Source organism: Aquarana catesbeiana, linkage group LG05 (assembly GCF_042186555.1).
Source record: "Aquarana catesbeiana isolate 2022-GZ linkage group LG05, ASM4218655v1, whole genome shotgun sequence".
Lineage (NCBI taxonomy): Eukaryota > Metazoa > Chordata > Amphibia > Anura > Ranidae > Aquarana > Aquarana catesbeiana.
In genome coordinates, this window is record NC_133328.1 from 453,924,089 (window position 1) to 453,951,203 (window position 27,115).

At 43.0% G+C, this 27,115-nt stretch overlaps 1 protein-coding gene across 6 annotated transcripts in view; it reads left to right on the plus strand.

The window, feature by feature from the left end:
- Positions 1 to 27,115, plus strand: part of SPIRE1 (spire type actin nucleation factor 1) — a 260,948-nt gene that overhangs the window by 22,319 nt on the left and 211,514 nt on the right. For all 6 annotated transcript variants that reach the window (XM_073631304.1, XM_073631306.1, XM_073631307.1 and 3 more), the window contains exon 2: positions 21,764 to 21,798. In XM_073631304.1, coding sequence (XP_073487405.1) covers positions 21,764 to 21,798 — 35 coding nt within the window. The remainder of the gene's footprint in view (positions 1 to 21,763; positions 21,799 to 27,115) is intronic.

A 27,115-nucleotide genomic window follows, 5' to 3' on the forward strand; every position in this document is an offset into this window, starting at 1 on the left:
CAGGGCACATCCTACTGTAATGTATAACTAACAGCGATTAATTTGTTAGAAATAGTTTTTAATTCTGTGTCATCATGTACTAATGCTAAACTTATAAACCGACAAGATTCTGTCTTTTAACCACTTCAATAGCAGGCACTTTCGCCCCTTCCTGCCCAGGACAATTTTGAGCTTTCAGTGCTGTCGCACTTTGATAATTGCGCGGTCATACAACAAACTAAATTTTTATCATTTTCTTCCCAAAAATAGAGCTTTCTTTTGGTGGTATTTGATCACCTCTGTGGTTTTTATTTTTTGCTTAAAAAACCAACATTTTTGAAAAAAAAAACTTTTTTTTTCGTTTTTGTTATAAAATTTTGTTTTCTCCTTCACTGACGGGCACTGATGAGGAGGCACTGATATGTAAAATTGATGGACATTGATGGGCACCGATAGGTGGCACTGTCTGCAGCACTGACAAGTTGCACTGGCATTGATAGGCGGCACTGATTGGCACTGACAAGTGGCATTGATGGACACTAATCTATGGCACTGATGTGCAGTGCTGATTGGACAGGTACTGACAGGTGTTAACGCTGGCCACTGATTGGCACTGTGATGGACACTGGCACTTTATTGGGCACTGGCAGGGGGTTATAATGGGGCACTGACTGGGCAGCTTATGGGTACATTTGATGGGGGCTGTACTGATAATTGGTGTGCTGATTATCAGCACAGACCCACCCTTTGACAGGGGGAGCCGCCGATCAGCTCTCCCTGTCAGTTCGAACCGAGGAATGCCATTTACCGGCACTTCCTGGTTCTCGCGATGATCAGCTGTGATTGGTCACAGCTGATTACGTGGTAAGAAGCCTCTGTCAGAGGCTTCTTATCACGATCGGAAATGCGGTGTGTCAGACTGACAAGCCGCACTCTCGATCGCTGTGCAACCCGGCATGTTATCCTGTTGGACGTCATATGACGCCCAGTCAGGATAACAGAACTGCTTCCCAGACGTTAACCTGTTATTGGCCCGACGGGAAGTGGTTAAAGAATGGGGGATCTATCCCATTAGTATGTACAGAGCCTTGCAAAAGTATTCACCCCCCTTGGCTTTTTACCTATTTTGTTACATTTATAGCCTTTAGTTCAATGTTTTTTTTAAAATCTGAATTATATGTGATGGATCAGAACACAATAGTCTAAGTTAGTGAAGTAAAATTAGAAAAATCTATACATAACACTATTTTTCAGAAATAAAAAAACGATTTTTGACATGCATATGTATTCACCCCCTTTGTTATGAAGCCCATAGAAGGCTCTGGTGCAACCAATTACCTTCAAAAGTCACATAATTAGTGAAATGATGTCCACCTGTGTGCAATCTAAGTGTCACATGATCTGTCATTACATATACACACCTTTTTGAAAGGCCCCAGAGGCTGCAACACCTAAGCAAGAGGCACCACTAACCAAACACTGCCATGAAGACCAAGGAACTCTCCCAACAAGTAAGGGACAATGTTGTCGAGAAGTACAAGTCAGGGTTAGGTTAAAAAAAAAAAAAAATCCAAATCTTTGATGATACCTAGGAGCACCATCAAATCTATCATGACCAAATGGAAAGAACATGGCACAACAGCAAACCTACCAAGAGATGGCCGCAAACCAAACCTCATGGACCGGGTAAGAAGGGCATCAGAGACCTAAGGTAACCCTGGAGGAGCGGCAAAGCTCCACAGCAGAGACTGGAGTATCTGTACATAGGATGACAATAAGCCGTACGCTCCATAGAGTTGGGCTTTATCGCAGAGTGGCCGGAAGAAAGCCATTACTTTCAGCAAAAAACAAAATGGCACGTTTTGAGTTTGCGAAAAGGCATGTGGGAGACTCCCAAAATGTATGGAGGAAGGTGCTCTGGTCTAATGAGACTAAAATTGAACTTTTTGGTCATCAAAGAAAACGCAATGTCTGGCGCAAACCCAACACACCACACCACACCACCCAAAGACCACCATCCATGCAGTGAAACATGGTGGTGGCAGCATCATGCTGTAGGGATGTTTTTCAGCAGTCGGGACTGGGAAACTGGTCAGAGTTGAGGGAAAGATGGATGGTGCTAAATGCAGGTATATTCTTGAGCAAAACCTCTACCACTCTGTGATTTGAGGCTAGGGTGGAGGTTCACCTTCCAGCAGGACAATGACCCCAAACACACTGCTAAAGCAACACTTGAGTGGTTTAAGGGAAAACATGTAAATGTGTTGGAATCGTCTAGTCAAAGCCCAGACCTCAATCCGAAAATCTGTGGTCAGAGATTGCTGTTAACAAGCGCAAACCATCCAACTTGAAGGAGCAGTTTTGCAAGGAGGAATTGGTAAAAATCCCTGTGATAAGATGTGGCAAGCTCATAGAGACTTATCCAAAGCGACTTGGAGCTGTGTTAGCCGCAAAAGGTGGCTCTACAAAGTATTGACTTTAGGGGGTTAATAGTTATGCACATTGACTTTTTCTGTTCTTTTGTCATACTTGTTGTTTGCTTCACAATAAAAAATAAAAATAAATCTTCAAATTGTGGGCATGTTCTGTAAATTAAATGATGCAAATCCTCAAACAATCCATGTTCGTTCCAGGTTGTGAGTCAACAAAACATGAAAAATGCCAAGGGGGTGAATACTTTTGCAAAGCACTGTATGTATTTGTGTATATACATAGTTATAGTAGGTGAGGTTGAAAAAAGACACAAGTCCATCAAGTCCAACCTATGTGTGTGATTATATGTCAGTATTACATTGTATAGGCCTGTATGTTGCGGTCGCTTATCTAATAATTTTTTGAAACTATCGATGCCCCCTGCTGAAACCACCACCTGTGGAGGGGAACTCCACATCCTTGCCGCTCTTACAGTATAGAACCCTCTACACAGTTTACGGTTAAAACCTCTTTTCTTCTAATTTTAGTGAGTGGCCACATGTCTTAATAAACTCCCTAACGTGCAAAAAGTTTTATCCCTATTGTGTGGTCACCAGCACGGTGTTTGTAAATTGAAATCATATCCCATCCCAAGCATCTCTTCTCCAGGGAGTATAAGGTCAGTGCTCGCAACATTTCTTCATAACTAATATCCTCCAGACCCTTTTTATTAGCTTTGTTGCCCTTCTTTGTACTCGCTCCATTTCCAGTACATCCTTCCTGAGGACTGGTGCCCAGAACTGGACAGCATACTCTAGGTGAGGCCATACCAACGTCTTGTAGAGTGGGAGAATTATCGCTTTATTCCTGGAGTTAATCCCCTTTTTAATGCATGCCAATATTCTGTTTGCTTTGTTAGGCTCAGCAATGGCATACAATGCCAAGCTGCTGCTATCATCTTCTAGGACCCCCAGGTCCTTTTCCATCCTAGATACCCCCTAGTGAGGAGATTGTGTTCATATTTTTGCCACCCAAATGCATTATATATATTTTTTTTTTTTTACATATTCCTACATTAAACCTCAATTGCCATGTAGCTGCCCACCCTATTAATTTGTTCAGATCTTCTTGCAAGGTTTCCACATCCTGTGGAGAAGTTATTGCCCTGCTTAGCTTAGTGTCGTCCGCAAATACAGAGATTTAGCTGTTCACCCCATCCTCCAGGTTGTTTATGAACAAATTAAATGGGATTGGTCCCAGCACAGAACCCTGGGGGACCCCACTTCCCACCCCTGACCATTCCGAGTATTCCCCATTTATCACCACCCTTGGGAACTTGCCCTTGTAGCCTTTTTCCAGTCCATGTACGCGCCCTATGGTCCATGCCAACGGACCTTACTTTGTACAGTAAATGTTTATGGGGAACTGTGTCAAATGCTTTTGCAAAATCCAGATACACCAAGTCCACGGGCCTTCCTTTATCTAGATGGCAGCTCACCTCCTCATAGAGGGTTAGTAGATTGGTTTGGCAAGAACGATTTTTCATGAATCCATGCTGATTACTGCTAATGATACCGTTTTCATTAATAAAATCTTGTATATAGTCCTTTATCATCCCCTCCAAGAGCTTGCATACTATTGATGTTAGGCTAACTGGCCTGTAAATTCCAGGGATGTATTTTGGCCCTTTTTTTAAATATTGGTGCTACATTGGCTTTTCTCCAATCATCTGGTACTATTGCAGCCGATAGACTGTAAGTAAAAATTAGGAACAGTGGTCTGGCAATTACTTGACCGGGTTACCCAAGTACCCTCTGGTGCAAGCCATCCCAGTGATTCATTAATGTTAAGTTTCCCAAGTCTATTTCTAATTCTGTCCTCTGTTAGCCATGAGGGTACTTCCTGTAATGTAGCATGAGGACAAACACTGCAGTTTTGGTTACTGAAGCCCCCCCCCCCCCGATTCCCTCGTGAAGACTGAGGAGAAGAGAAGAATAAATTCAATACCTTCGCCATCTCCCCATCCTTTGTAACCAGATATCCTTCCTCATTCTTTATGGGGCCAATATGGTCTGTCCTCCCCCTTTTTTTTTTTTTTTTTTTTTTTTTTTACTGTTTATATACTTAAAGCGGAGTTTCGCTAAAAATTTTTTTTTAGATGTCAGCAGCTGCACATACTGCAGCTGCTGACTTTTAAAATAAGGCCACTCAACTGTCCCGGGGTCCAGCGATGTCGGCACCCGAGGCCGAACCGTCCCTCGGTCCTCGGGTGCTGCCGCCGCCATTCTCACTGAGGGAATCGGGAAGTGAAGCATTGCGGCTTCACTGCCCAGTTCCCTACTGCGCATGTGCGAGTCGCGCTGCGCATCTACACTGGTCCCCGATGTGTTGTGGGAACTGTTTATTTCCCACAACACAACGGGGGTGAGCGGGGACTCTGCGGCTAGCTATACCCGGGAGTGGGTGCAGATACCTGTATTATACAGGTATGTACACCCCCTCCCCCCTGAAAGGTGCCAATTGTGGCACTGGAGGGGGGGAGGAATCCGATGAGCGGAAGTTCCACTTTAGGGTGGAACTCCGCTTTAAAGAATTTTTTTTTTTTTTCGCTCTCCTTCGCTTTGCGCCTTTTGTGCTCTATCTTAGCTGCCCTATTTGCTCCCTTACATATCTTGAATTGAATTCTTTGTAAAGTCTGAATGCTGATGATGATCCCTCAGCCTTGTATTTTCTTTTTTTGAAGGCCTTCTCCTTTGCTTTTATATGCATTTTTACAATAGAGTTAAGCCATCCAGGACTTTTGTTCGCTCTTTTAAATTTATTTCCCAATGGAATGCACTAGCTAATGCCCTTATTTAATATGTTCCTAAAGCAAACTCATCTCTCCTCCGTGTTCTTTTTGTTTCTAAGATTTCATCCCAATTTATATCTTCTAGCAAGGTTCGTAGTTTAGGGAAGTTGGCTCTTTTGAAATTCGGTGTCTTTGTATTCCCCTTATGTTTCCTATTTGTGTGATTTACTGAAGCCCATTGACCTGTGATTGCTGTTTCCTAAATTGCCCCATATTTCCACATCCGTGATCAGGTCTGTATTGTTGGTAATGTCAGAAACCATGAACCAGGCCGAAGCAGAAGTACAGTAAAATCACACTTGTTTATTATTAAAAATAAAAAGGTAAATAGAGTAAGCGTAGTCAAAGCATAGCCAGAGTTCAGTAACCAGATCGGGTAATCAGCCAGGCCAGAAGTCAGGGATCCAAGTAGAGGAACAGCAAGCAGGATAGGGAGCCAGAAGGGGTGTCAGCAAAGCCAGTCTTTAAACAGGAACGCAGGAGATGGTTTCTTGTGATGTGACCAAGGCAAAGGCAGGAATGAAGTGAGCTTGAGATCTTTAAGTAGGTAGGACTGACGAGCAAATCCACAACAGCTGGTTAACTGTGGAGAGAGATGAGAGCTGGCAATTAGCCGACAGCTGAGCGGCCAGCTCAGAGAAGGAAGGGCTGAGCCAGCCCTGACAGGTAATCAGTAAATCTAGTAACGCCTTTTTTCTAGTTGGTGCATCTACCATCTGATCCATGAAATTGTCCTGCAAGACATTTAGAAACTGGTGAGCCTTAGATAAATGTGTGGTTCCCTCCTCCCGGTCTGTCTGGATGATTAATCCCCCATTATGATAACACTTCCCATCCTTGCTGCTAATCCAAATTGTAATAGGAGGTCCGTCTCCCCCCTCCTCCCTCAGGTTTGGGGGCCTATAGCATATTCCCAGTATTATTTTCCCCTTACAGACGAAACGTACGTCGGGAAGGTGACGCTCTGACGTCATCGCCTATCACTTGGACGGGTGCTCGCCAGCCGGCCGGCGATTCTTGCTCTCTTTTTACTGCGAAATTGTAAGTGTTTTACCTTATTTAAATAAATTTGATATATGGAATCACACTATGGATACCTCTCCTTTACTCCTATGTTTGTGATTTCGGGATTGTCACCTCCCTATACCTACCCGCGGCCACGCCGCTAAAGGGATGCTCCTATGCTGGTTGGATATCCAGGTCTTTACTTCACCCAGTCTGCCTGCTGCCTGTCATAAGCACACAGAGTGACGCTTCAGATCCACGTCTATCTGGAGCTTATTTAAGCTTGCTATTTGGTAAGCGTGCACTTCAGGCGGTGGAGGATCACTATGATGGGTGCTTTCCTATTTTCCTCCCTTTCACACCGATCCTTATGAACAGTGATCAAGAGTCTCTTCTCTCTACCTAGTGGACATTCTGTCCATCTGATTTATGGACTTGGTGTTTTTATTTTGTTCTCACTGCATGCTTTTTGATATTGGTTTGTATGCATCTGTTAACAGTCAGACACCAGTTTGATTTTTCATAACTTCACTCTGCACAACGGATTTCACATTATTTGTCACATATTTTCACATATATGTTTTTGAGGGTACAATGCAGTTCCTTTTTTTTTTTTTTTTTTTTTTTTTTTTCTTTTTCATTTTCTCTATATTATTGTGGATATCGCACATTTGAACTGCAGCTTATTAGAAAAAATATTTTTTTGAGCGCTGTGTTTTTCCATTTGTATACTTATTTTCCCCTTAACTCCATCCCTTTGGAGCTCTACCCATAAGGATTTCACCTCCTTCCTAGCTCCCTTATTGATGTCATCTCTCACATTCACTTGATTCATTCTTGATATATAGGCATACTTCTCCCCCTTTTTTACCATCTCTATCCCTGCGATAAAGGGAATACCCTTGAATGTTTGCCAGCTAATAATGAGAGCTGTTGAACCAGGTCTTTGAAATTCCCACAATCTAAATCCTCCTCGTTCACCCATCTGGTCCGCCGGGCTCCTGGCATTGGTGATCATGCCACGTAGATTTTGTGAGATTGCAAATAGGACTTTTTACTTTACTTACCTCTGGTTTCTGTGCTTTAGTCAACTTACCACTAATGCACCAAATACTACCCTCTGGAATATGTTCATTGCTGACTATCTCTACCTGTGGACATTTAGGTGCAGTCCATCCCTTCTATAGAACTGGTGACCGACTGAGAAGTCGGCCCAGTTCTCCAGGAACCCAGACCCTCTCCCTCTGCCTTTCTGGTGTGGCTCAAGGTACCAGTAGTATTTCTGAGAATACTACCTTGGAGGTTCTTTTCCTCAATTTAGCTCCCAAGTCCCTAAAATCGTTCCAGCCCCTCCCAGTAATTTGTCCACCAGATCTGTGATGTGCCAAAACCCTAGCACCCGGTAGATAGCATACAATTCGGTGCTTCAGGTCTGTGCCACAGATTGCCCTCTTTGTCCTAAGAATTAAGTCCCCTACCACCAGAATCTGTCTATCTCCCCCCCCCCCCCACCACTCAAACTGGAGGAGTTCTTCCCCTGGCAGCTAGGAGAGTCCTCAGCTCCAGCAGTGCTGGTTGACGGCCGGTTTCACCAATGTCACTCAGTGGAGTGTACTTATTGGGATGCTCCAGCCCAGGATCGGCCTCCCCGGCACTTCCCCATCTATCATTTCTGACTGTCGACCATCTACTCGTTTCTAGTGCCTGCATCTCTTTGTCTCACCGGTCTCTGTGCTGGCCCCTGCCGGGTACGTTCCTAGCTCTCCTTTAGTATGGAGGGTATCCTCAGTGCTGACAGTTGCTTCCCTAAATTCAGAACCTGGACTTCCAGGGAAACAAAGTGATTACATTTTGCACAGCCGTATTCGCCCTCGATCAGCTGATCAAGGAACGCATACATGCCGCAAGATGTACACCGAGTCGCATCTCCACACCCGCCGGGCATCGTACCTACTAATTTAATGGGGATTATACCCTGTCTAAATGACCTAACAACTAGCTTCCTGATACTTAATACTCAATGCAATACACAGGTACTCGCCGCCTATGTGCACTCGCAGCCCGTCGTGCACTCGCTATACACAAGTACTAACGATCAACACACACTGCTCAGACAACACTCAGATACTCACACTACACCGGTACTTTGACCCCTGTTAAAACCTGTTTTCAGCTCTGGTTTTTAACTCGCCACTTAGTCCAGTTCCACTTGGTCTAAGTTCCCAAAATCCATACCGGACCCTTATCTGAGCACGCAACCCGGCCGGTCAGAAAAAGGGGTGGGGATGAGCGAGCGGCCTCCCCCTTCCTGAAACGTACCAGGCCGCATGCCCTCAACATGGGGGGGTGGGTGCTTTTGGGGCAGGGGGGCGCCCTGTGGCCCCCCACCCCAAAGCACCTTGTCCCCATGTTGATGAGGACAAGGGCCTCTTCCCGACAACCCTGGCCATTGGTTTTCGGGGTCTGCGGGCGGGGGGGCTAATCGGAATCCGCAATCCCCCTTTAATAAGGGGGCCCCCACATCCCGGCCCCCCACCCTATATGAATGAGTATGGGGTACATCGTACCCCTACCCATTCACCTGGGGAAAAAAGTGTAAAAAAAAAAAAAAAAAAAAAAAAAAAAAAAAGCTAGACAGGTTTATAAAGTAATTTATTAGGCAGTTCCGGGGGTCTTCTTCCGACTTCGGAGTCTCTTCCGACTTCTCCGCCTTGTTCTCACGCTCTCTGGCATCTTCTGCTTTTTTGCTAGCAGTGGCCTGGTCTTCTCCGGCATCTAATTCCCTCTTCTCTTCTTCCGATGTTGACATGACGCTCTTTCCCGCTGTAATGCGGTGTGCGCGCTGTGCAACGACTTATATAGGCATGGGGCGTGGTCACAGGGTGATGTCATCCAGCGACTCCGCCCCTTATAACGTCACCGCCCGGAGCATGATGGGGCGGTGACGTCTTAATTGCACAGCGCAGACCGCATTACAGCGGGAGAAAGCATTGTGTCAACATCGAAAGGAGAGAAGAGGGAAGAAGACAGCGGAGAAGACCGGGCCACCGCTAGCAAAAGATCCGGCAAAAGAGCAGAAGATATCGGAGGAGCCCGGGAGAAGAACTGGAGTACGTGGAGAAGGAAGAGGACTCCCGAAGTCGGAAGAAGACTCCCGGAGCTGCCTAAAAAATTACTTTAAAAACCTGTCTAGTGTGTGTGTTTTTTACTTTTTTCCTAGGTGAATGGGTAGGGGTACGATGTACCCCATACTCATTCATATAGGGTGGGGGCCGGGATGTGGGGAATTCTCCCAAATTCCGATAAGCCCCCCGCCCGCAGACCCTGACAACCAATGGCCAGGGTTGTCGGGAAGAGGCTCCTGTCCTCATCAACATTGGGACAAGGTGCTTTGGGGCGGGGGGGGGCGCAGGGCCCAAAGCACCCACCCCCCCCATGTTGAGGGCATGTGGCCTGGTACGGTTCAGGAGGGGGGGAGCGCTTGCTCGTCCCCACCCCTTTTCCTGACCGGCCGGATAAGGGTCTGGTATGGATTTGGGGGGGACCCCCACGCCGTTTTTTCGGCGTAGGGGGTTCCCCTTAAAATCCATACCAGTGCCTGGTATGCTCTTGGAGGGGGAACCCATGCCGGTTTTTATTTAAAATTTGGCGCGGAGTTATCTCTCAAGATCATCTGAGCACAAGTCGCATGCCAAAGTCGGATCATGCAAGACGGCGATCCGACTTTGATCCGACTTCAATTATAGTCAACGGGCTGAAGTAGGATCAAAGTCTGACCAAAGTAGTACAGGGAGCATTTTCAAAGTCGGACCAGTTAGGACGGTTCCAATAGGGAAACATTGATTTTCACACGTCATGCAAGATGAGCTCCCAATGTTGGAGCGTTTGTCGCACTAGTGTGAACCCGGCCTCATACAGAAAGTTGTATAGGCCTCAAGCACCTTTGACCAATTAGTAGGCTGAAGGAAGGAAAGAAAAAAAGGCTGTTTAAAAAGTGCCAGAAAAGGTGTTAAAAAAGCTGCGAGGAAAAAAAGAACCTAAAAATGCAACACCGCAATCGCCAGCAGTCAAAAGCAAAACTTGTTCACACTCTCCAGCCCTGTTCGGCTTCCAACCAGCAAGTGTGTGTGTATGTGTGTGTGTGTGTGTGTGTGTGTGTGTGTATATATATATATATATATATATATATATATATATATATATATATATATATATATATATATATATATATATATATATATATATATATATATATATATATCTCTCCATATACCCATTATACACACAGTGGATATAGAGAGTCCACACATTTCTGTTAATGTCAGGTTTCTGTGATGTAAAAAAATGAGACAAAGATAGTAATTTCAGAACTTTTCCACCTTTTGTAATGTGACCTATAAACTATACAACTCAGTTGAACAACAAACAAATCTTTTAGCTGGAGAGAAGTGAAAATAAAAAACTAAAATAATATGGTTGCATTAGTGTGCACCCTTACACTAATACTTTGTTGAAGCACCTTTTGATTTTATTACAGCACTCAGTCTTTTTTGGGTATGAGTCTATCAGCATGGCACTTCTTGACTTGGAAATATTTGCCCACTCTTCTTTACATAAACACTCAAAATCTGTCAGATTGTGAGGGCATCTCCTGTACACAGCCGTCTTCAGATCACCCCACAGATTTTCAATCGGATTCGGGTCTGGGCTCTGGCTGGGCCATTCCAAAACGTTAATCTTCTTCTGATAAAGCCATTCTTTTGTTGATTTTGGAGGCATGCTTTGGGTCGTTGTCATGCTGAAAGCTGAAGTTCCTCTTCATGTTCAGCTTTCTAGCAGAAGCCTGAAGGTTTTGTACCAATATTGTTCATAATTCCCTCTAACTTGACTTAAGGCCCCTGTTCCAGCTGAAGAAAAACAGCCACAAAGCATGATGCTTCCACCACCATGCTTCACGGCGGGTATGGTGTTCTTTTGCTGATGTGCAGTGTTGTTTTTGTGCCAAACATATCTTCTGGAATTAAGGCCAGAAAGTTCAACCTTGGTTTCATCAGACCATAACACGTTTTCCCACATGCTTTTGGGAGACTTGAGATGTGTTTTTGCAAAATTTAGCCGGGCTTGGATGTTTTTCTTTGTAAGAAAAGGCTTCCGTCTTGCCACTCTACCCCATAGCCCAGACATAAGAAGAATATGGGAGATTGTTGTCCCATTTACCTTACAGCCAGTACTTGCTGAAAATTCCTGCAGCTCCTTTAATGTTTCTGTAGGCCTCTGGGTAGCCTCCATGACCAGTTTTCTTCTTGTCTTTTCATAAATTTTGGAGGGACGTCCAGTTCTTGGTAATGTCACTGTTGTGCCATTTTTTGTCCACTTGATGACTGTCTTCACTGTGTTCCATGGTATATCTAATGCCTTGGAAATTCTTTTGTACCCTTCTGTCTGATACCTTTTAACAATGAGATCCCTCTGATGCTTTGGAATTGGAAGCTCTCTGAGGACCATGACTTTTGCTGTAGGATGCGACTAAGAAAATGTCATGAAAGGGGGGCAAGTGCTATGGGCGAGATGTAAAGGGGAGCAATGCTGTAGGGAGTGATGTGGAGGGAGGAAAGTGCTGGTGGGGAGAGGGTGGTGATTTGAAGGTGGGCAAAGCTGTGGGGGGGGGGGGGGGGTGATGTGAAGGGGGCGGTGGACACTAATGTGAAGGGGAAGCTAAGGAGGTACTGAGGATGGATTGTGATCTAAAATGAGGCGGTTGTGATGGGAAGGACATCGCACAAACACGTGTTTTAGGACCTCTGTTGGAAGAACATTTTACTGATCAGACCTCCATGAATTTTAATTCAATCCCTCTGCTCTAAGGAAACGGCACAGCTTGGTTCTTGCCCGATTGTCGAGAGACTCAAAGCAGTCAACAGTAATGACGCGTGTTACCTTCAGAGATGAGTTCATTGTTATTACTAAACAGGCTTGGAGGTTTGCGATATCCATAAGTGAAAAGAAGAAGAGCCTACAGGCTTACTAGGTGTAGTCAAGAACTGTGTTAATTACTTCATTTACAGATTTAATATATTTGTTAGTGGGTGTGGGGTTCATTGTATTACAGTAGCTTCCACCACCCTCTTCAAAGAGATAATAAAAGATCAAGGCCAATTCACTGCTTTGATTAAGTTGATGAAGTAATAGAGCTGAATATCTGGGTTTTACAAGTCTCTGTTAAATGTTTGATTGGTGTCTTTGTCTGTTTAATAGAATGATTATACTGCAGAAAGTTTGCAAGGCTTGTGCTTGAAAAATCCACTTTAGTCACCTATTAGGGGTTTATTCATACTTCCAGAACTTCTGACATAACCTCAGGAGGAAATTATATAATTGCCTTTTCCTTATCGGGGATGCTGGAGTGTTTTTTTTTTTTTTTTTTTTTTGTTCATAATTAATATTTTGTTTTCTTGCTGTTTGTTCTCAAAGCTGAACTCTAGATAGAAATTTAACATATTTTAATTCAGTTATGCATGTCTGAAAATTAAAATACCACTGTTGGCTTGCTGTAAACATCTGCAATTTTAAGATTCCAAGGGGAGAGGCAAGTGAATCAGCCAATCAGGTTCTACTGCATTGCACAGTGCTTGCTGTTTAACATTAGGAGTCTGACATTGGGGAGATTTACTAAACTGGTGCATGCATGGTAGCAATCGATTCTAACTTTAGCTTGTTCAATTGAGCTTTGACCATAAACCTGGAAGCTGATTGGATTATTTGCATAGCTGCACCAGATTTTTCACCATTCCGTTTAACTAAATAACCCTCATTGTGTCTTTCAGCATTTTTTTTTTTTTTAAATTGACATCTGCCGCTATCCGATCCAATCCTGCCTGCAAAAAGACAGATGGAGGTCGTATTTTCAGTCATCCATCGTATCGGATTGAAACGGATCGCCTATTGCTCTATAGAGGAAAGCGGTGGACTGTGTCCGTGTCTGCTCTGCACTGCGGAGTGAACACAGACCTGTCATCCTTCTGCTCAGCGGGGATCAGCGGAGCGTTTTTTTTTTTTTTTTTTTTTCCCCCCCGCCTGAGCAAGCGGAATCTGCTACACAGAGGTGCCCTTGTGAAAGGGGCCCAAGTGTGCATACATTTGCTTGTATACATGTAAATGTATTTCAGTAGCCAGAATAAAATATTTGGCTGTAGAATGCATTGTGCATAAATGCGCATACGTATTCAAGCATTAGAGGAGATTTTTCTGTGAAATTCTGGGACAAGAATGTGTCTAATTTTCATAAGCTTTGTGCATGAGTCCTAAAGGGTGCCAATAGATAAAAACAGTGTGCAGCTTGCAGTAGCTGTGGGCCCTTTACCTACCTCCTGAAGCCTGACCGAAAAACTCAGATTGTTCCACCATCCTGCTTTGTTGCTTAGGACATTGCTAAGATGCTCTCAGTCATTACTTCTCACCCGACCATAACGGGAGCTCTCTTTTTCTTGATTCAAACCCCTGCGCATGCACAGCATGTTGGCTCCCTCTCTCACAGCAGTCGCTGTGCTTCTCATGAGGTGGGGGTGGGGGGAGGTTAAAGGAGAGCATGCATGGGGTTTTCATCTGAGAGAAGCGCTCCTGTGATGTTGAGGGTGAACAGTAATGGCTGGAGTAAGGATAAGCTCCGGCGTGTTCGCACACTCCATCGTGCAGAGCCCGCCAGGAAGTCGGCACTGCGCTGAGCTAATCGCAGGCACAGACATTTCCCGATCTCTGCAGCCGCACGTTGGGAAAATTTCTCACTGCCTGTAATTGGCGCAGCGCCGTGCTGACTTCCTGGCGGGCTGTGCACGTGGAATGTGCGAACACGCCGGAGTTCATCCTTAGCTGGGAGCTTCTTGGCAACGCCCTAGCAACAAAGCAGGACAGGGAAATGTATAACATCATCGCTGAGGGTTTTTCGGTCAAGCTTTGAGGGTTACATAAATGATCTGTACCTATAGTAAGTGAGTTATTCCACAATAGTTACAGCTGTGCAGTTTTTATCTATTGCCACTGCTTAACTGCATAGGCAGTTGTCTAAGGGCTTGTTCACAATTGACTACATTTCCGCAATTTTTTTGCGCAAATGTTTGTCAAAACAATATTTTCGTTTTAAAATACACTAAAATCACTGTTGGCAGATAAAAACACAGCAAATGTTACAAAATTCCTAATAAATATAAAAGCTTAATCTGTATTGAGTTAATAACTAACAAATGTCATTTTTAAATTACGACTTTTTTTGCAAAATGGTGAAAACTGAACGTACGCAAAAATGTAAATAACCACGTTTCTCTCAAAATCTAAAGGTTTTTATTGTTCCCTCACAGCTTTCAGAGTTTGTTAACCACTTCAGCCCTGGAAGGATTTGTCCCCCTAATGACCAGGCCATTTTTTGAGAGACGGCACTGCGTCGTTTTAACTGACAATTGCGCGGTCGTGTGTACCCAAACAAAATTGATGTCCTTTTTTTCCCACAAATGGAGCTTTCTTTTAGTGATATTAATTTATTCATCAGCTTAGGCCGATACATATTCTCTTATGTATTTTTGGTAAAAAAATCGCAATAAGGGTACATTGATTGGTTTGCGTAAAAGTTATAGCGTCTACAAAATGGTGGATAGATTTTATGGCATTTTTATTATTATTTTTTTTTTTTTTTATACTAGTAATGGCGGCAATCTGCGATTTTTAACGGGACTGCGACATTGTGGCGGGCAGATCGAACACCGTTGACACTTTTTTGGGACCATTGACGTTTATACAGTGATCAGTACTATAAATAGCCACTGATTACTGTGCAAATGTCACTGGCAGGGAAGGGGTTAACACTAGCGGGCGATCAAGGGGTTAAATGTGTTCCCTAGGTGTGTTCTAACAGTAGGTGGGGATGGGCTGCCAGGGACATGACCAAGATCACTGTTCCCGATCACTGGGAACATCAGATCCCTCTCTTGTCACCAGTCAGAACGGGGAATCGCCCTGTTTACAAAGGCAGTTCCCCCTCTGTGATAGGCGATCGCGGGTCGCGGGCGGACATGGGGTCCGCCTGACCCGCTGGCACGCTCCCGTACAACTACGGCGATTTGCGCAGGAGAGCCGACCTGCTGCCATATAACGACCCCCAAAAACTATATATTTTCTGAAAGAATAGGACCAGTAGAATAAAAAGGTGCTACTGATTTTTAAGACTCCATGATATTTGCGCAAATGTTTATCAAACTATATATTCGCAAAGCATTTTCTAAAATAATTTTTAGCAGATATATACACGGTAAATTTTACAAAATTCCTGCTAAATTCCTACTAAATATAAAAGCTTAACCTGTATTGAATTAGGAAATAAATATTTGTAAACATTAAATTGTGCCTTTTTGAGAAATGGTGAGAATCGGATGTACGCAAAAATTTCTTTGAGAATCTGGAGGTTTTCCTTTTTCACTTACAGCTTTCTGAATTTGTAAAAGACCCTCCAAACCATACATTTTCTGAAAGCACATGGCCAGTAGAAAAAAAAAAAAGGTGCTACTGATTTTTTAAGGCAGCGTGATATTTGCGCAAATGTTTATGAAAACGATATTTTCGCTAAAAATACACTACACTAAAATCATTAATAGCGGATTTATACATGGCAAAATTCCTACTAAAGATAAAAGTTAAAACTGTATTAAAGTTAAAACTGTATTAACTGAAGGTACGCAAAAACTGTAAATAAAAACAACTTGCTCTAAAAATCCACTTTTCACATACAGCTTTCAGAATTCGAAAAGACCCCTCAAACTAGACATTTTCTGAAAGCACATGACTAGAATAAAAAAGATATATAGATTTTTTGGGCCCCGCCATAATTGTGCAAATGTTCATCATATCGCTATTTTCACTAAAAATATACTAAAATCGTTATTAGTGCACATAAACACAACAACTTACACAACAACAACCTGCAAAATTGCTACTAAAGCAGCATTAACGTGGCATACTAAAGCGTACGCCCATGGAGGGCCATGTTTACCCGCACAGAAATGCACAGGTGTTCCGTGCATCCCCGTATAGGCAGTCCCATTTATGTCAATTGGGATGCAACGACTCTACAGGCATAGCTGCTGTTCCCAATCTGACATCCATGTGGGTGTGGATACATGACCCCGAACGCAGATGGTGTGAGCTCAGGGGCATGCATGCGGACCTACATGGATGTAAAATTGGGAGCAATGGCTCTGTTCGCGCAGGTGCTACATCCCACATGACATCAACTTTACCTTTACTGCCGACACCTGCCCTGGTGTGAAAGTGCCCTTAAGGTACGCTGTGTATGCCCTGTGCGAACAAGGTCTTTGGCCTCTTTCACACAAGCAGACCGATCGGGTCTGCCTGTCCGTTTTTCAGACGGGCCCAATCAGACCACCCATTCTTCTCTATGGAAAGGCTGATGTAAATGGATATGTGTCCGTTTACACCCGCCCTGCATCCGATCCAGTCCAGTCTGCTAAAAAACCGATGGATGGGGATCCCATTCCCCATCCATCTAGTAGATCGGATCAAATGGTATCCGACAGGCAGTCCGTTTCCATTCAACCGCCCCATAGAGAACACTCTGCATCAGTGGAGAGAACACGGACCTGTCATCCGCTTGCTCAGCCGGGATCAGCAGACAGATCCACCTCTGAGCAGGCAGATCTGCTTGACAGAGTTCGCTCCATGTGAGCTACCAGGAGCAGCCGGTCCATTAGGGGTGCTGCCCCCTTGCAGGGCGACGGACTCATACGTTTGTATGTGGTTGTTTGTTTTTTCCCAAGCCACCTGATTGAAGCATGAGGCTCTAATTGGCTTGAAAAAGGTTGGCTCGGGGCACAGAGCATTTCACCCTGAACTCACCCACTTGTGACAATAGCGAATCAATATTCGCTATTGTCTTACGGCTGCTCCTCCTGGCCAATCAGGATGGATCGGGTGCCTCCCCCCCCCCCCCCCCCGAAAAGTTTTGCACCAACTGCCACTGGGTCTTACTATGTGTTTTGTTGTGGTTTTTTTTTTCCCCAATTTTTTACAGTTCTTTTTTAATTTAGTTTTTTTTTTGGGGGGGGGGGGATCTTTGGTGAGACATCGGAGGTCCCCACAACAGACCCCCCTTATCTCTCTCTTCTTTTTTTTTTTTTTTGAGACTGAGAAAGGGACTGAAGAAAGTTGCTTTCTCTGCAGCACTTTACTTGAATAAGGAATCTGTATAGAGATTCCTAACTCGTTCATAAAATGACAGTCTGATACATAGTAACACTCGCAGGCTACTATGTATCAGCTGTCAGTGGACATAGAAACAATCACTGCCTATGTCCACTGTACTACGGGGGGGGGCTTGATGAACCATGTTTACCGAGCCCTAACTTCACCCCCCCACCTGCACTGCTCCCCCACCACGCTTCCCAGGCTGACAGCTTGCTGGAGCTTAGTGCAGGCAGAAGCTGCAGGAGGGGAAGGAGGGATGCCTCTCTGAGCAGCGATGGATCAGGGATGCGGGGGCAGTACGGGGGGGGGGGCACATCTGGATCTCCTCAAGCCCCATGCAGCACCTGAAGCCGGCGGGAGTGGCAGAGGAGGCATCCCGGCTAATCATGGTAGCTCTAGGGGATCCAGTTTGCGGGGGGGTGGATCGGGTGGAGGTGGGTAATCAGTGCTGGGGTGGAAGGAGGGGGGTGAAGGGGATAGGAAAGGAGGGTGGGGGGAGTACTTTTAGGTGGAAGGGTGAGTGATGGGAGGTGAAGCGGCGGCATGGGTAGGAAGGGGGGCGGTCACATTTTGAGGTTAACTTCATGGAATCCATTTATCCAGAAGTGACGTCAGCATTTGCAGTACATGTTTTGAGCATGCCCAGTTGCTCCTTCTTCAAAAAAAGGGATTTGGTCCTGATAGCATGGCCCTCCATCTTGGATCAGAGAGACCGTATTTACCACCGCTGGTCGGCTGGAACTTCCACCTGCAGCTGTCTTTACTCCCAGGAGGCATTCTACTGGACGTCATGGATTCATTGATATGCCTCTTTTTCACTTCCATCTTTTAAGTGTTTTTAACACTTCCTGGTCATTAAAGTGTTTTACTGTATTACTGTACTTAGAAGCGCCTTCTTCTCAGTTTTTTTTTTTTCAAAGAGTGTGCTTCCCTCTTAAGTGCTGCTGTGGCGCATTAATGATCACATCTCAAGAGCCAGTCATGTACTGTTTGATTAAGTCTCTTTGTTATCCAGAGCGCCCTATTCTCCACATTTCTTTATCTACCTGCCGGCTTGTATACAATTTTTGATCAATTTTTAGGCATTTTGCCACGGCACCCCTGAAGAAGCCTCAAGGCACCACAGAGTGCCTGGGCACCCTGGTTGTAAAAGGCTGGTCTAAGGGTGAGCTAACCCTTTAAGTGAACTTTTTTGTGATTTTTATCCAATCTTTGTTTTTGAATTTATAATGGGTCTCAGGCCTCAGAGGTATCTGCCTGCTTATTGTGATTTGTTCATTTTCAGGGCCCTTACAGCCAGAAGAGATGTCTCGGAGTGGTGGAAATATACCTGTATGGTCTAACTGCTCTGATTTGTTTGGTGGCCTTTAAACTTTTATGTTAAAACAGATCAGGACGTTGCTTTTTTTTTTTTTTTTTTTTTTTTTTTTTTTTTTTTTTGTCCTCATGCCAGGTATGATTTATATAATGGTTTTACATTTCCACATCAGTACTTAATGCATGCGTTTAAAAGGCATTTTCAATGCTATTAAGTAATATTAAGCAGAGACCTAAACTGTGGTGTAACATCAACCAATCTTGTCAAATAGAACTATTTATGTCACTCATGCTTGGTGATTATGTCAGATGCATCTATTTACTCCACTTATTGCTGTCATGAATGGCCAGTCCTATAATCCAAGACAGCTGCTCCTCTGAAGGATCAATACACCTTACTGTGTGAATACTCAGAATGTGTGATATTATAACAATCATAATGCATTATTAGCAAAGAGTTGGCGTAATGCAAGGACCTCCCACAGCAAAACTCATAGGAACAAAACATAGGATGTGGAACGTTTTGAACCTCTGGTTAGAGATTATTGTTGTCTTTGTCTTCAATGGGGAGGACGTTCAACCTGGTGACCATTGTCTCCAGTACAGGAAGTGATGGGAAATCAAACATTTTTGAGTTGTCACAGAAATAGGAGGTGAGGAGAAATCTTCCAATAAGGAAATCTTTTAGGATGACAACACAAAGGGAATTTCCTCACGCTCGTTCCTCTAGGGCAGGAAATCTTTAGCAGCAAAAAGGAAAAACTTAGTTCCTTACTATTCCAGCGGTTTCCAAGCTATTGCTCATTAGCCAAATGTGGCCTGCTACAGGACTGCATCTGTCCCACAGCTTTGGTAAAATTTCCCCTGCTTCGCTGTGATCATCCTGTTGGTTTCTAGAAAAGCCTGTGTCCTGACAACCAGTGCTGTACCTGCCCCAGCAAGGTCAGGTCCCCACTGCTGCATCATGTTTCTTCATGTTGGTTGGTTGCTAGCAGTGTTTACTTTCATTGCCGAAAAAAATGTTGTCATAATTTTCAACAGGGCATGTTTCCACTGACGAAAATAAAACAAATTATTCAATTGACGAAAACTATGAAGGAAATCAATTTCAATTTTCGTTAATGAACGAAAACAGAATGAAATTGCGAGAACGGGACTTTACTTATAAAGACGTTCTATAAAGGCTAAATCTGTATAGTTTTATTCAAACCTTAATCCCAGAAATAACATGTTATCAGATTTTTATTTAATTGCTTACTCCAGGAGTATCTCTAAGGCGTATGGGAATTCTAGAGAAATGCAAAGCGATATTAAAGCCTTGTTTTGTTATTTAAAAAAAAAAAAAAAACATGTTGTACTTACCTGACCTGTACAGTGGTTTTGCACAGAGCAGCCCATGTCCTCCTCTTCTCGGGTCCCACTCCTGGCTTCTCCCTCCTGCCAGGTCCCCCTACAACAAGCAGCTTGCTCTGGGTGCCCCAAGCAGGCGCTCTCCCGAGGAGCTTCTGTGTCTATTCACACATGGAGCTGCGGTAAGGCCCCGCCCCCTCTGTTTCCTGATTGGCTTACAGGCTTTAGTTGACAGCAGCGGGAGCCAAGCCAATCAGGAGTGTCAGTCTCCGGAGAGGCAAGGCTCTCGTGGACATCACTGGATCGAGAGAGAGCTCGGGTAAAGTATTAGGGGGCTGTTGCACACAGAAGGGTTTGTGCTTTTACAACAGCTTTAAAATATGCATTACAATTTAACTAAACCCTTTAGAGTTTAGCTGACTAAAATGATTTTAGCCTACTAAAATGTACTGCAGATTTTAGTCGACTAAAACCAAAACAATTCAGATGACTCAAATACGACTAAATCTAAAATGTTTTTTTAGTCAAGACTATTACGTTAAAATTGAACACTGCTAGGATCCCCACTGTCCTGGCAATTGATTGATGTGCTTGCCCCAATCCCTCCATCCATACCTGCTCTATCTCCGGACTCCCGCTCTGACATCACACTAACTACAGCCACGCTGTAAGTAAAGTAAGGGCAGACCACTGATGGGGATTCTGATATAAGGGGGTCTCCGAGGGCCAATGTGAAGTAAGAGGGATCTCCTAAGGTGTACTATGTTGTAAGAGGGGTTCTGATGCAATATCTGATGTAAAGCAGAGGACACAGAATCAGAAAATCATACGAAAAATACCCCTTTCAAATCGATTGTATGATAACCTTAATACACAGCTTTCGAGAGCCGATCAGGACTGGTCGTGTGAAATTATCCGAAGGGACATATTTTTCTTGTATGATACAAGATCATACGATTTTTGTTTTTGTCTGAAAATGCAGTGCAATATGTTATATCACCTCTGAATTTTTATTCTGTCGTAGAAGAATTTTCGTAACTTTAATAGCCTTTATTTTGGATAAATGGAGACTTGTATGCAAAAAAACCCAAAAAACGGACCATCATTTGTCCGATTAATCTCAGTTTGTACCAGGCTTTAGACGGACTCTGGTGGGTACCCTTATGTAAGCCGATACTTTGCTTTGGTGAAATTTTTTCTCTTTTCTTCTGAATCATATCGTGCTTAGGAAAAAAGAAACAATTATTCATTGTTATTCATTCAGTTCTTATTCATTGGTTTAAAAAACTTCTATTTTGGCCTATGAATATGTGTAAAATATCAAATGTGGCCCTCTTACTGAAAAGTTTAAAGACACCTGCTCTTTTCTATGAAAAAAAAATAAATCACTTTACATAGAATTCAATATATCCAATGATCCGTGACAGTTGACACTGATCGCAAGTAATCTTGAAAAGGTGAACATTAGCCTTTAAAACTAGTTGAAAACAAACATATTTTTTTAAAAGTCCTAGTTCCTTTTTTATGTATATGGATGTTCATTAATTTTAATGTTTTGTGTTTGTTTTTGGTCTAAAATTCTTATTTATTTTTTCCTTATTGCAGATGAGGCAAGTGATTCCAGATCCTCAGAAACAGAGGTAAGAAATCCATCTTTTTTTTTTTTTTTTTCTTTCCCCTTCATGTTTTTGACAATGTAATTCTAGGCAGGAGACGAATGTTATTTATGGCTACAATGAATACAGTGCCATTTAGGGTGGATCTCGGGAAAGAGCTGATTAGTAGATCCGCAGACTTTTCAGAAACAGAAAAGTTTTGTTTTGGAGATTGTGGGGCAATGTGGAGAAAAAAAGTAGTAGTAGTAGTTATTAAGGATTAACCTATAGATATAGTTTAGAACCTAAAATGCATCATTAATTTTAATTGTATCCCAATGAACTAAAACTGCACCTGTGTTGCAGAGTGTACTATATGCGTATACAATACTGTGAGTTATGGTGCAGGTGAATGTTTTTGGTTTTTTGCCAGTCCTTTGAAATAAAAGGCTGCCTTACAGCAGTGTGAATGAGCACACTGCTTTGGATTGCACAAATGTGAATGTGATCGTAAAAGTAAATATCTCTTATTGATATTATGAAGTCTTATATCCAGTCAGTGGGTTGTACTCTAGCTTCCTTTTTGCCTATGTGTTTATCACTTTTGTTAATGCTGAAATACCATACTGAAGCATATATACAGTATGCTATCATAATTCAAACAAACTTAGAGACCAGTGACTCATACCTTATTGGATAGTCAAGTTAGAGATTTCTACAAAGTAAGCTAAAAAGCAGGCTGCTCTGGTGTAAATGGATAATCAACAGTGCTCTGGGAACCCCTTTTTTGTATTAAATGTTTAATTCTCATAAACTATACATAAACAGTGAAAAACTGATAAAAAACATCAAAACTTAAAGTGGTTGTTAAGTCAGAAGGGTTTTTTTATCTTAATGCATTCTATGCACTTATGATAAAAAGCCTTCTGTGTGCAGCAGCCTCCCAACACTTACCTGAGCCCCATCTGTCTTGCGATGTCGACGGGTGTCTTGGCCATCCGGGACTCCCCCTCCTGATTGGCTGAAGCAGAGCAGCGCCACCATTGGCTCCTGCAGCTGTCAATCAAAGTTAGCCAATCTTGGAGAGAGAGGGGGCGAGGCCAAACCTGTGTCTGAATGTGTGTCGCACAGAGCTGCAACTTGTCTAGGGTGCCCCAATAGCAAGCTGCTTGTTGTGGGGGCACTCAACAGCAGGGAGGGGCCAAAATCACAGAAGGGCTGCTCTGTGCAAATCCACTGCAACAGGGCAGGTAAGTATGACATGTTTGTTATTTTTATAAAACAAAAAACAAGACTTTACAATCACTTTAAAAAATAAACCATAAAATGGACCCCCAAACTGTATTAAAGTTTTTAGATTAGGAAATGGTCTCCTGTGCCTGAATTTTAAGAAAGCTAGGCTTCATTTAGGACCTCTGTTATCTGAGGTTTGGTACTGCATTCTGAAACTGTTGTGAAAATAGTTCAATGGAGTGGTAAATTGAAAATGGTCTCTTTTTAGGGGATATAAGTTATAAACTATATTCTGTCACCTAAATTGCATCTAAAATACATATTTTTAATTAATATGTATTTCATACCTTTTGACACAGTTGCCTCTATGGATTCCTTATTGAAGTATTCATCACACAGATTTTACAATCCAGTACACACAAATGACAGTAACCAGAATATTTACACTGTGTGTGGTTTTACAGGTTGCTTTTATGAACTTGTCAAGGTTACTTTTGCGTGTCTTATTCAGATCGGTTATCTGCAACTTTACACAGGAATAGAGAGTCACTCATAGAGCACCTGTCGCTGACTAATGTACAGGGTGTGTCGTTTTTAGAAGATGGCTTATACAAGAATTTGCTAACAAGAATTTCCTTGCTATCTTTATAAAGTTCACTCTTCTATATATGTGTATTTTTAAAGTGTAACTACTCCCTAACAGTTGTGATAATGTAGGTAGGCAGTGTGATAGGTAAAGTGTGCAGAACAATATGTGTAAACTGCACTATGGGGTTGATTTACTAAAGGCGAATAGACACTGCTCCCCTCATTTACTAAGCTATGAGGCAAATTCCCTTGCAAAGTGCATAGTTTACTTGCCTTTAGTAAATCAACCCAGATGTGTTGTAGAGTTGACCAAATGTCAAGACTTGTCACTTTTAAAGGAAAAATATCATGGGATTTTTTTTTTTTTTAAATACAATTTTAAACTTCTCTGTTAAAATGGTAGTACAGTAGAAGCTCTCGGACCTCAGGCTTGCATTGTCGGCCATTACTTTATGGGGTGAGTCACTACGTACGATGAGCTCTGTAAACAAGAGGCTTTTTATGACAAGGGAGATAAAGGAAAAATGCTAAAACAAGAATTCTAAATATATGGAAGATTTTAGATTTATCTTTTTTTTTTTTTTGTTTTGTTTTTTTGTATTATTTTATTTGAATAATGGACTTTGTACAGAGAGTACAAAGTTTCTATGCAGCGCTGCACCAGATTTTTGGCAGTTTTGGAAAATCAACCTCACCGTGTCCAGTGCATAAAGCCTTTAATGATGAATTTTTCCAGTGTCTACAGATATCTATATTTTAATAAGGTTTTCATAGATGCAGCATTCTTTTTTTTTTTTTTTTTTTTTTTTTTTTTTTTTTTTTTACAGGTCCTCTAAAATAGTAAAATGCCAGTTTCCAGTTGAAAGGTAGCCATGGTTTTATCATCTTTGTTTTTACACGTTTTTTCTGTTATTGGTTGAATATCACTTTTTTAGTGCTTTTTATTGCTTGAAATTCCAACTTGCTTCTGTTTTTGAGTTATGTTGGCATGTTAAGTGGTATCATTTTTACATTTTGATGGTAGTTTTAGCATGGATTTTTCAAATAATTTTATTCTCAAAGAAAAAATCATATTTTATCACTTGATGTTTGACCACACTCTTTTTTGCTGCTTTCACACTGAAAGCGTCAGCCCTTAGCAGTAAAGCGGCGCTTTACCGCTACTTTTCGGCCACTAGCATGGTGCTTTTAAGCCCAAAAAAAGGTTTCAAAAACTCTTGTGTTGCGGCGTTTTTCAGACGCTTCGGAAGCGCTGCCCATTCATTGCAATGGGCGTCGGCGTTTTGAGAGCGCTGTATACAGCACTCCCAAACCGCCGCAGACTTTTCCGAATGTCCCGCAAACGCAACGCCCAGAAAGGGAAAGCAACCATAATGAATGGGAGGCAGTTTTCAGGCACTTTACCGGCGCTATTTTTAGCTCCAAAACCCCTGAAAACTGCCTCAGTGTCTTATATGTGTATCTACTAAATTTTTTGAGCCTACCTGAAGTTCCAAATGTAATCACATAAAACCAAACCTCACAACTGGTTCAATTAACAATATACCAATGCACACTCTAGGTTGCTTTATATGTACCCACAGACTGGCTTTTTTCTTTTTAGGTCTTATCCAAAGACCCCCCCCCCCCCACATGCACACGCGCGCGCGCGCGCGCACACACACACGCTCCATCCTGTATAACCCTTCCTTTTCCCTGGGCTTGGAGAATCCATGGTGCTTCAAACTTGTTTACCCAGAGTATCCGTCACTTCCACCACCCTTGCGCTTGCACTGGGATTTAGAGTTTCTCTGTTCTTCAGGTGGAATATAAGGAAAAGGGGGGGAAACAGTTTTAAGCCCCCCTTGCCTCATGGGATTGCGGCAGCGGGTTTCTAGTATCCCCTCAGGTCTAAAATTTGCGGGAAGACTTCCCATTGGCCTCTGGAAAGGTCAGGTGACACTGTATATGGGCAGTTTAAGGAGATTGTGGTGTGGAATTGAAAAAGATCCCCTCACGTTTTAAAAATTGCAGGAAGACTTTCCATTGACCCCTGGCCTCTGGGAAGGTCAGGTGACCACTGTATCTGGGCAGTTTAAGGGGTTTTCTGTGTGGAATTTCAAATAAAAAGGGGGTTCTGAGCCCCAGAGTTTCAGTAGCAGCAGCTGTGGTGTTGTGTGAAAAAGTCACGGCCGATCACAGATGGTACCGCCCCACTTTGCACGGCGCATGCGCACGATCATGTCAGTGGCGGCGTGTTCCCGGGAGCACTGCTCGTCACTGACGCTGGTAAACAGCCATTGGCCGGCAGCTGTTTACCATGTGATCGGCTGTGATCACTAAATGTAAATACAGAGCGGTAACGAGAGGTTACCAGGTTCTCCTCCTCACACACCGATCGTGTGCGAGAAGGAGATTGCGGTAACATCTTGTTACTGCTTACGGTGTACACCAACTCACACTGATTACCCCCCCATAAAAGTGGACCTGTCGCCACCCATCACAGTCCATCTGGGTACCCGAGTACCTGTCACAGTCCATAGGAGTACCTGTCACCGCCCTTCAGAGTACCCGAATACCAGTCACCAGCCCATCAGAGTCCCCGAGTACCCGTCACCAGGCCCTCAGAGTCCCCGAGTACCTGTCTGCAGCCCATGCCTCCTAGAATATACGTTGGGGTGTTTGCTTTCCAAAATGGGGTCATTTTGTGGGTAATTCCCTGTCCTGGTGCTTAAGGACCTTCAAAATTGTGATAGGTAGGACTGAAATGAGATGTGTAATTTATGCTTCTAGAACGCCTGAAGGTACTACTTCAATGTTGGGCCTCTCTTACGTGGCCAGGCTGTGTAAAAGTCTCACATGTGTTATCGCCATACTCGGGAAGTGTAGCAGAATGTATTTTGGTGTGTCATTTTTGCTATATACATGCTATGTGTTAGAAATATCTTATAAATTGACAACTTTGTGTAAAGAAAAATGCGTTTTCATATTTTCTACACATTTTTCAAAAGCTTCTGGAAAAAAATTAACCTTTCAAAAGACTCATTGTGTCTCATAGATTATTATACGCTGGGGTGTTTGCTTTCCAAAATGGGTCATTTTGTGGGCAATTCCATTGTCCTGATGCTCCAGGGCCTTCAAAAGGGTAATAGGTGGTTGAGAAATGAGATGTCATTTACGCTTGTAGAACACCTGAAGGTGCTACTTCAATGTTGGACCTTTGTATGTGGCCATGCTGTGTAAAAGTCTCACATATGTGTTATCGCCATACTCGGGAAGAGTAGCCGAATGTATTTTGGGGTGTAATTTGTTGTATGCATATGATGTGTGTGAGAAATAACGTGATAATATGACAATTTTGTAAAAAAAAAAAAAAAAATGTTCATTTTGCAAAGAATTGTGGGAAAAAAATACAACTAAAAAACTCACCATGCTGCTTACTTAAAATCTTGGAATGTCTACTTTCTAAAAAGGGGTCATTTGGGGCGTATTTATACTGACTTGTTAGGCCGGGTTCACACTGGTGTGACACAACAGCCGTCTTTGGATCCAACTTTGCCCT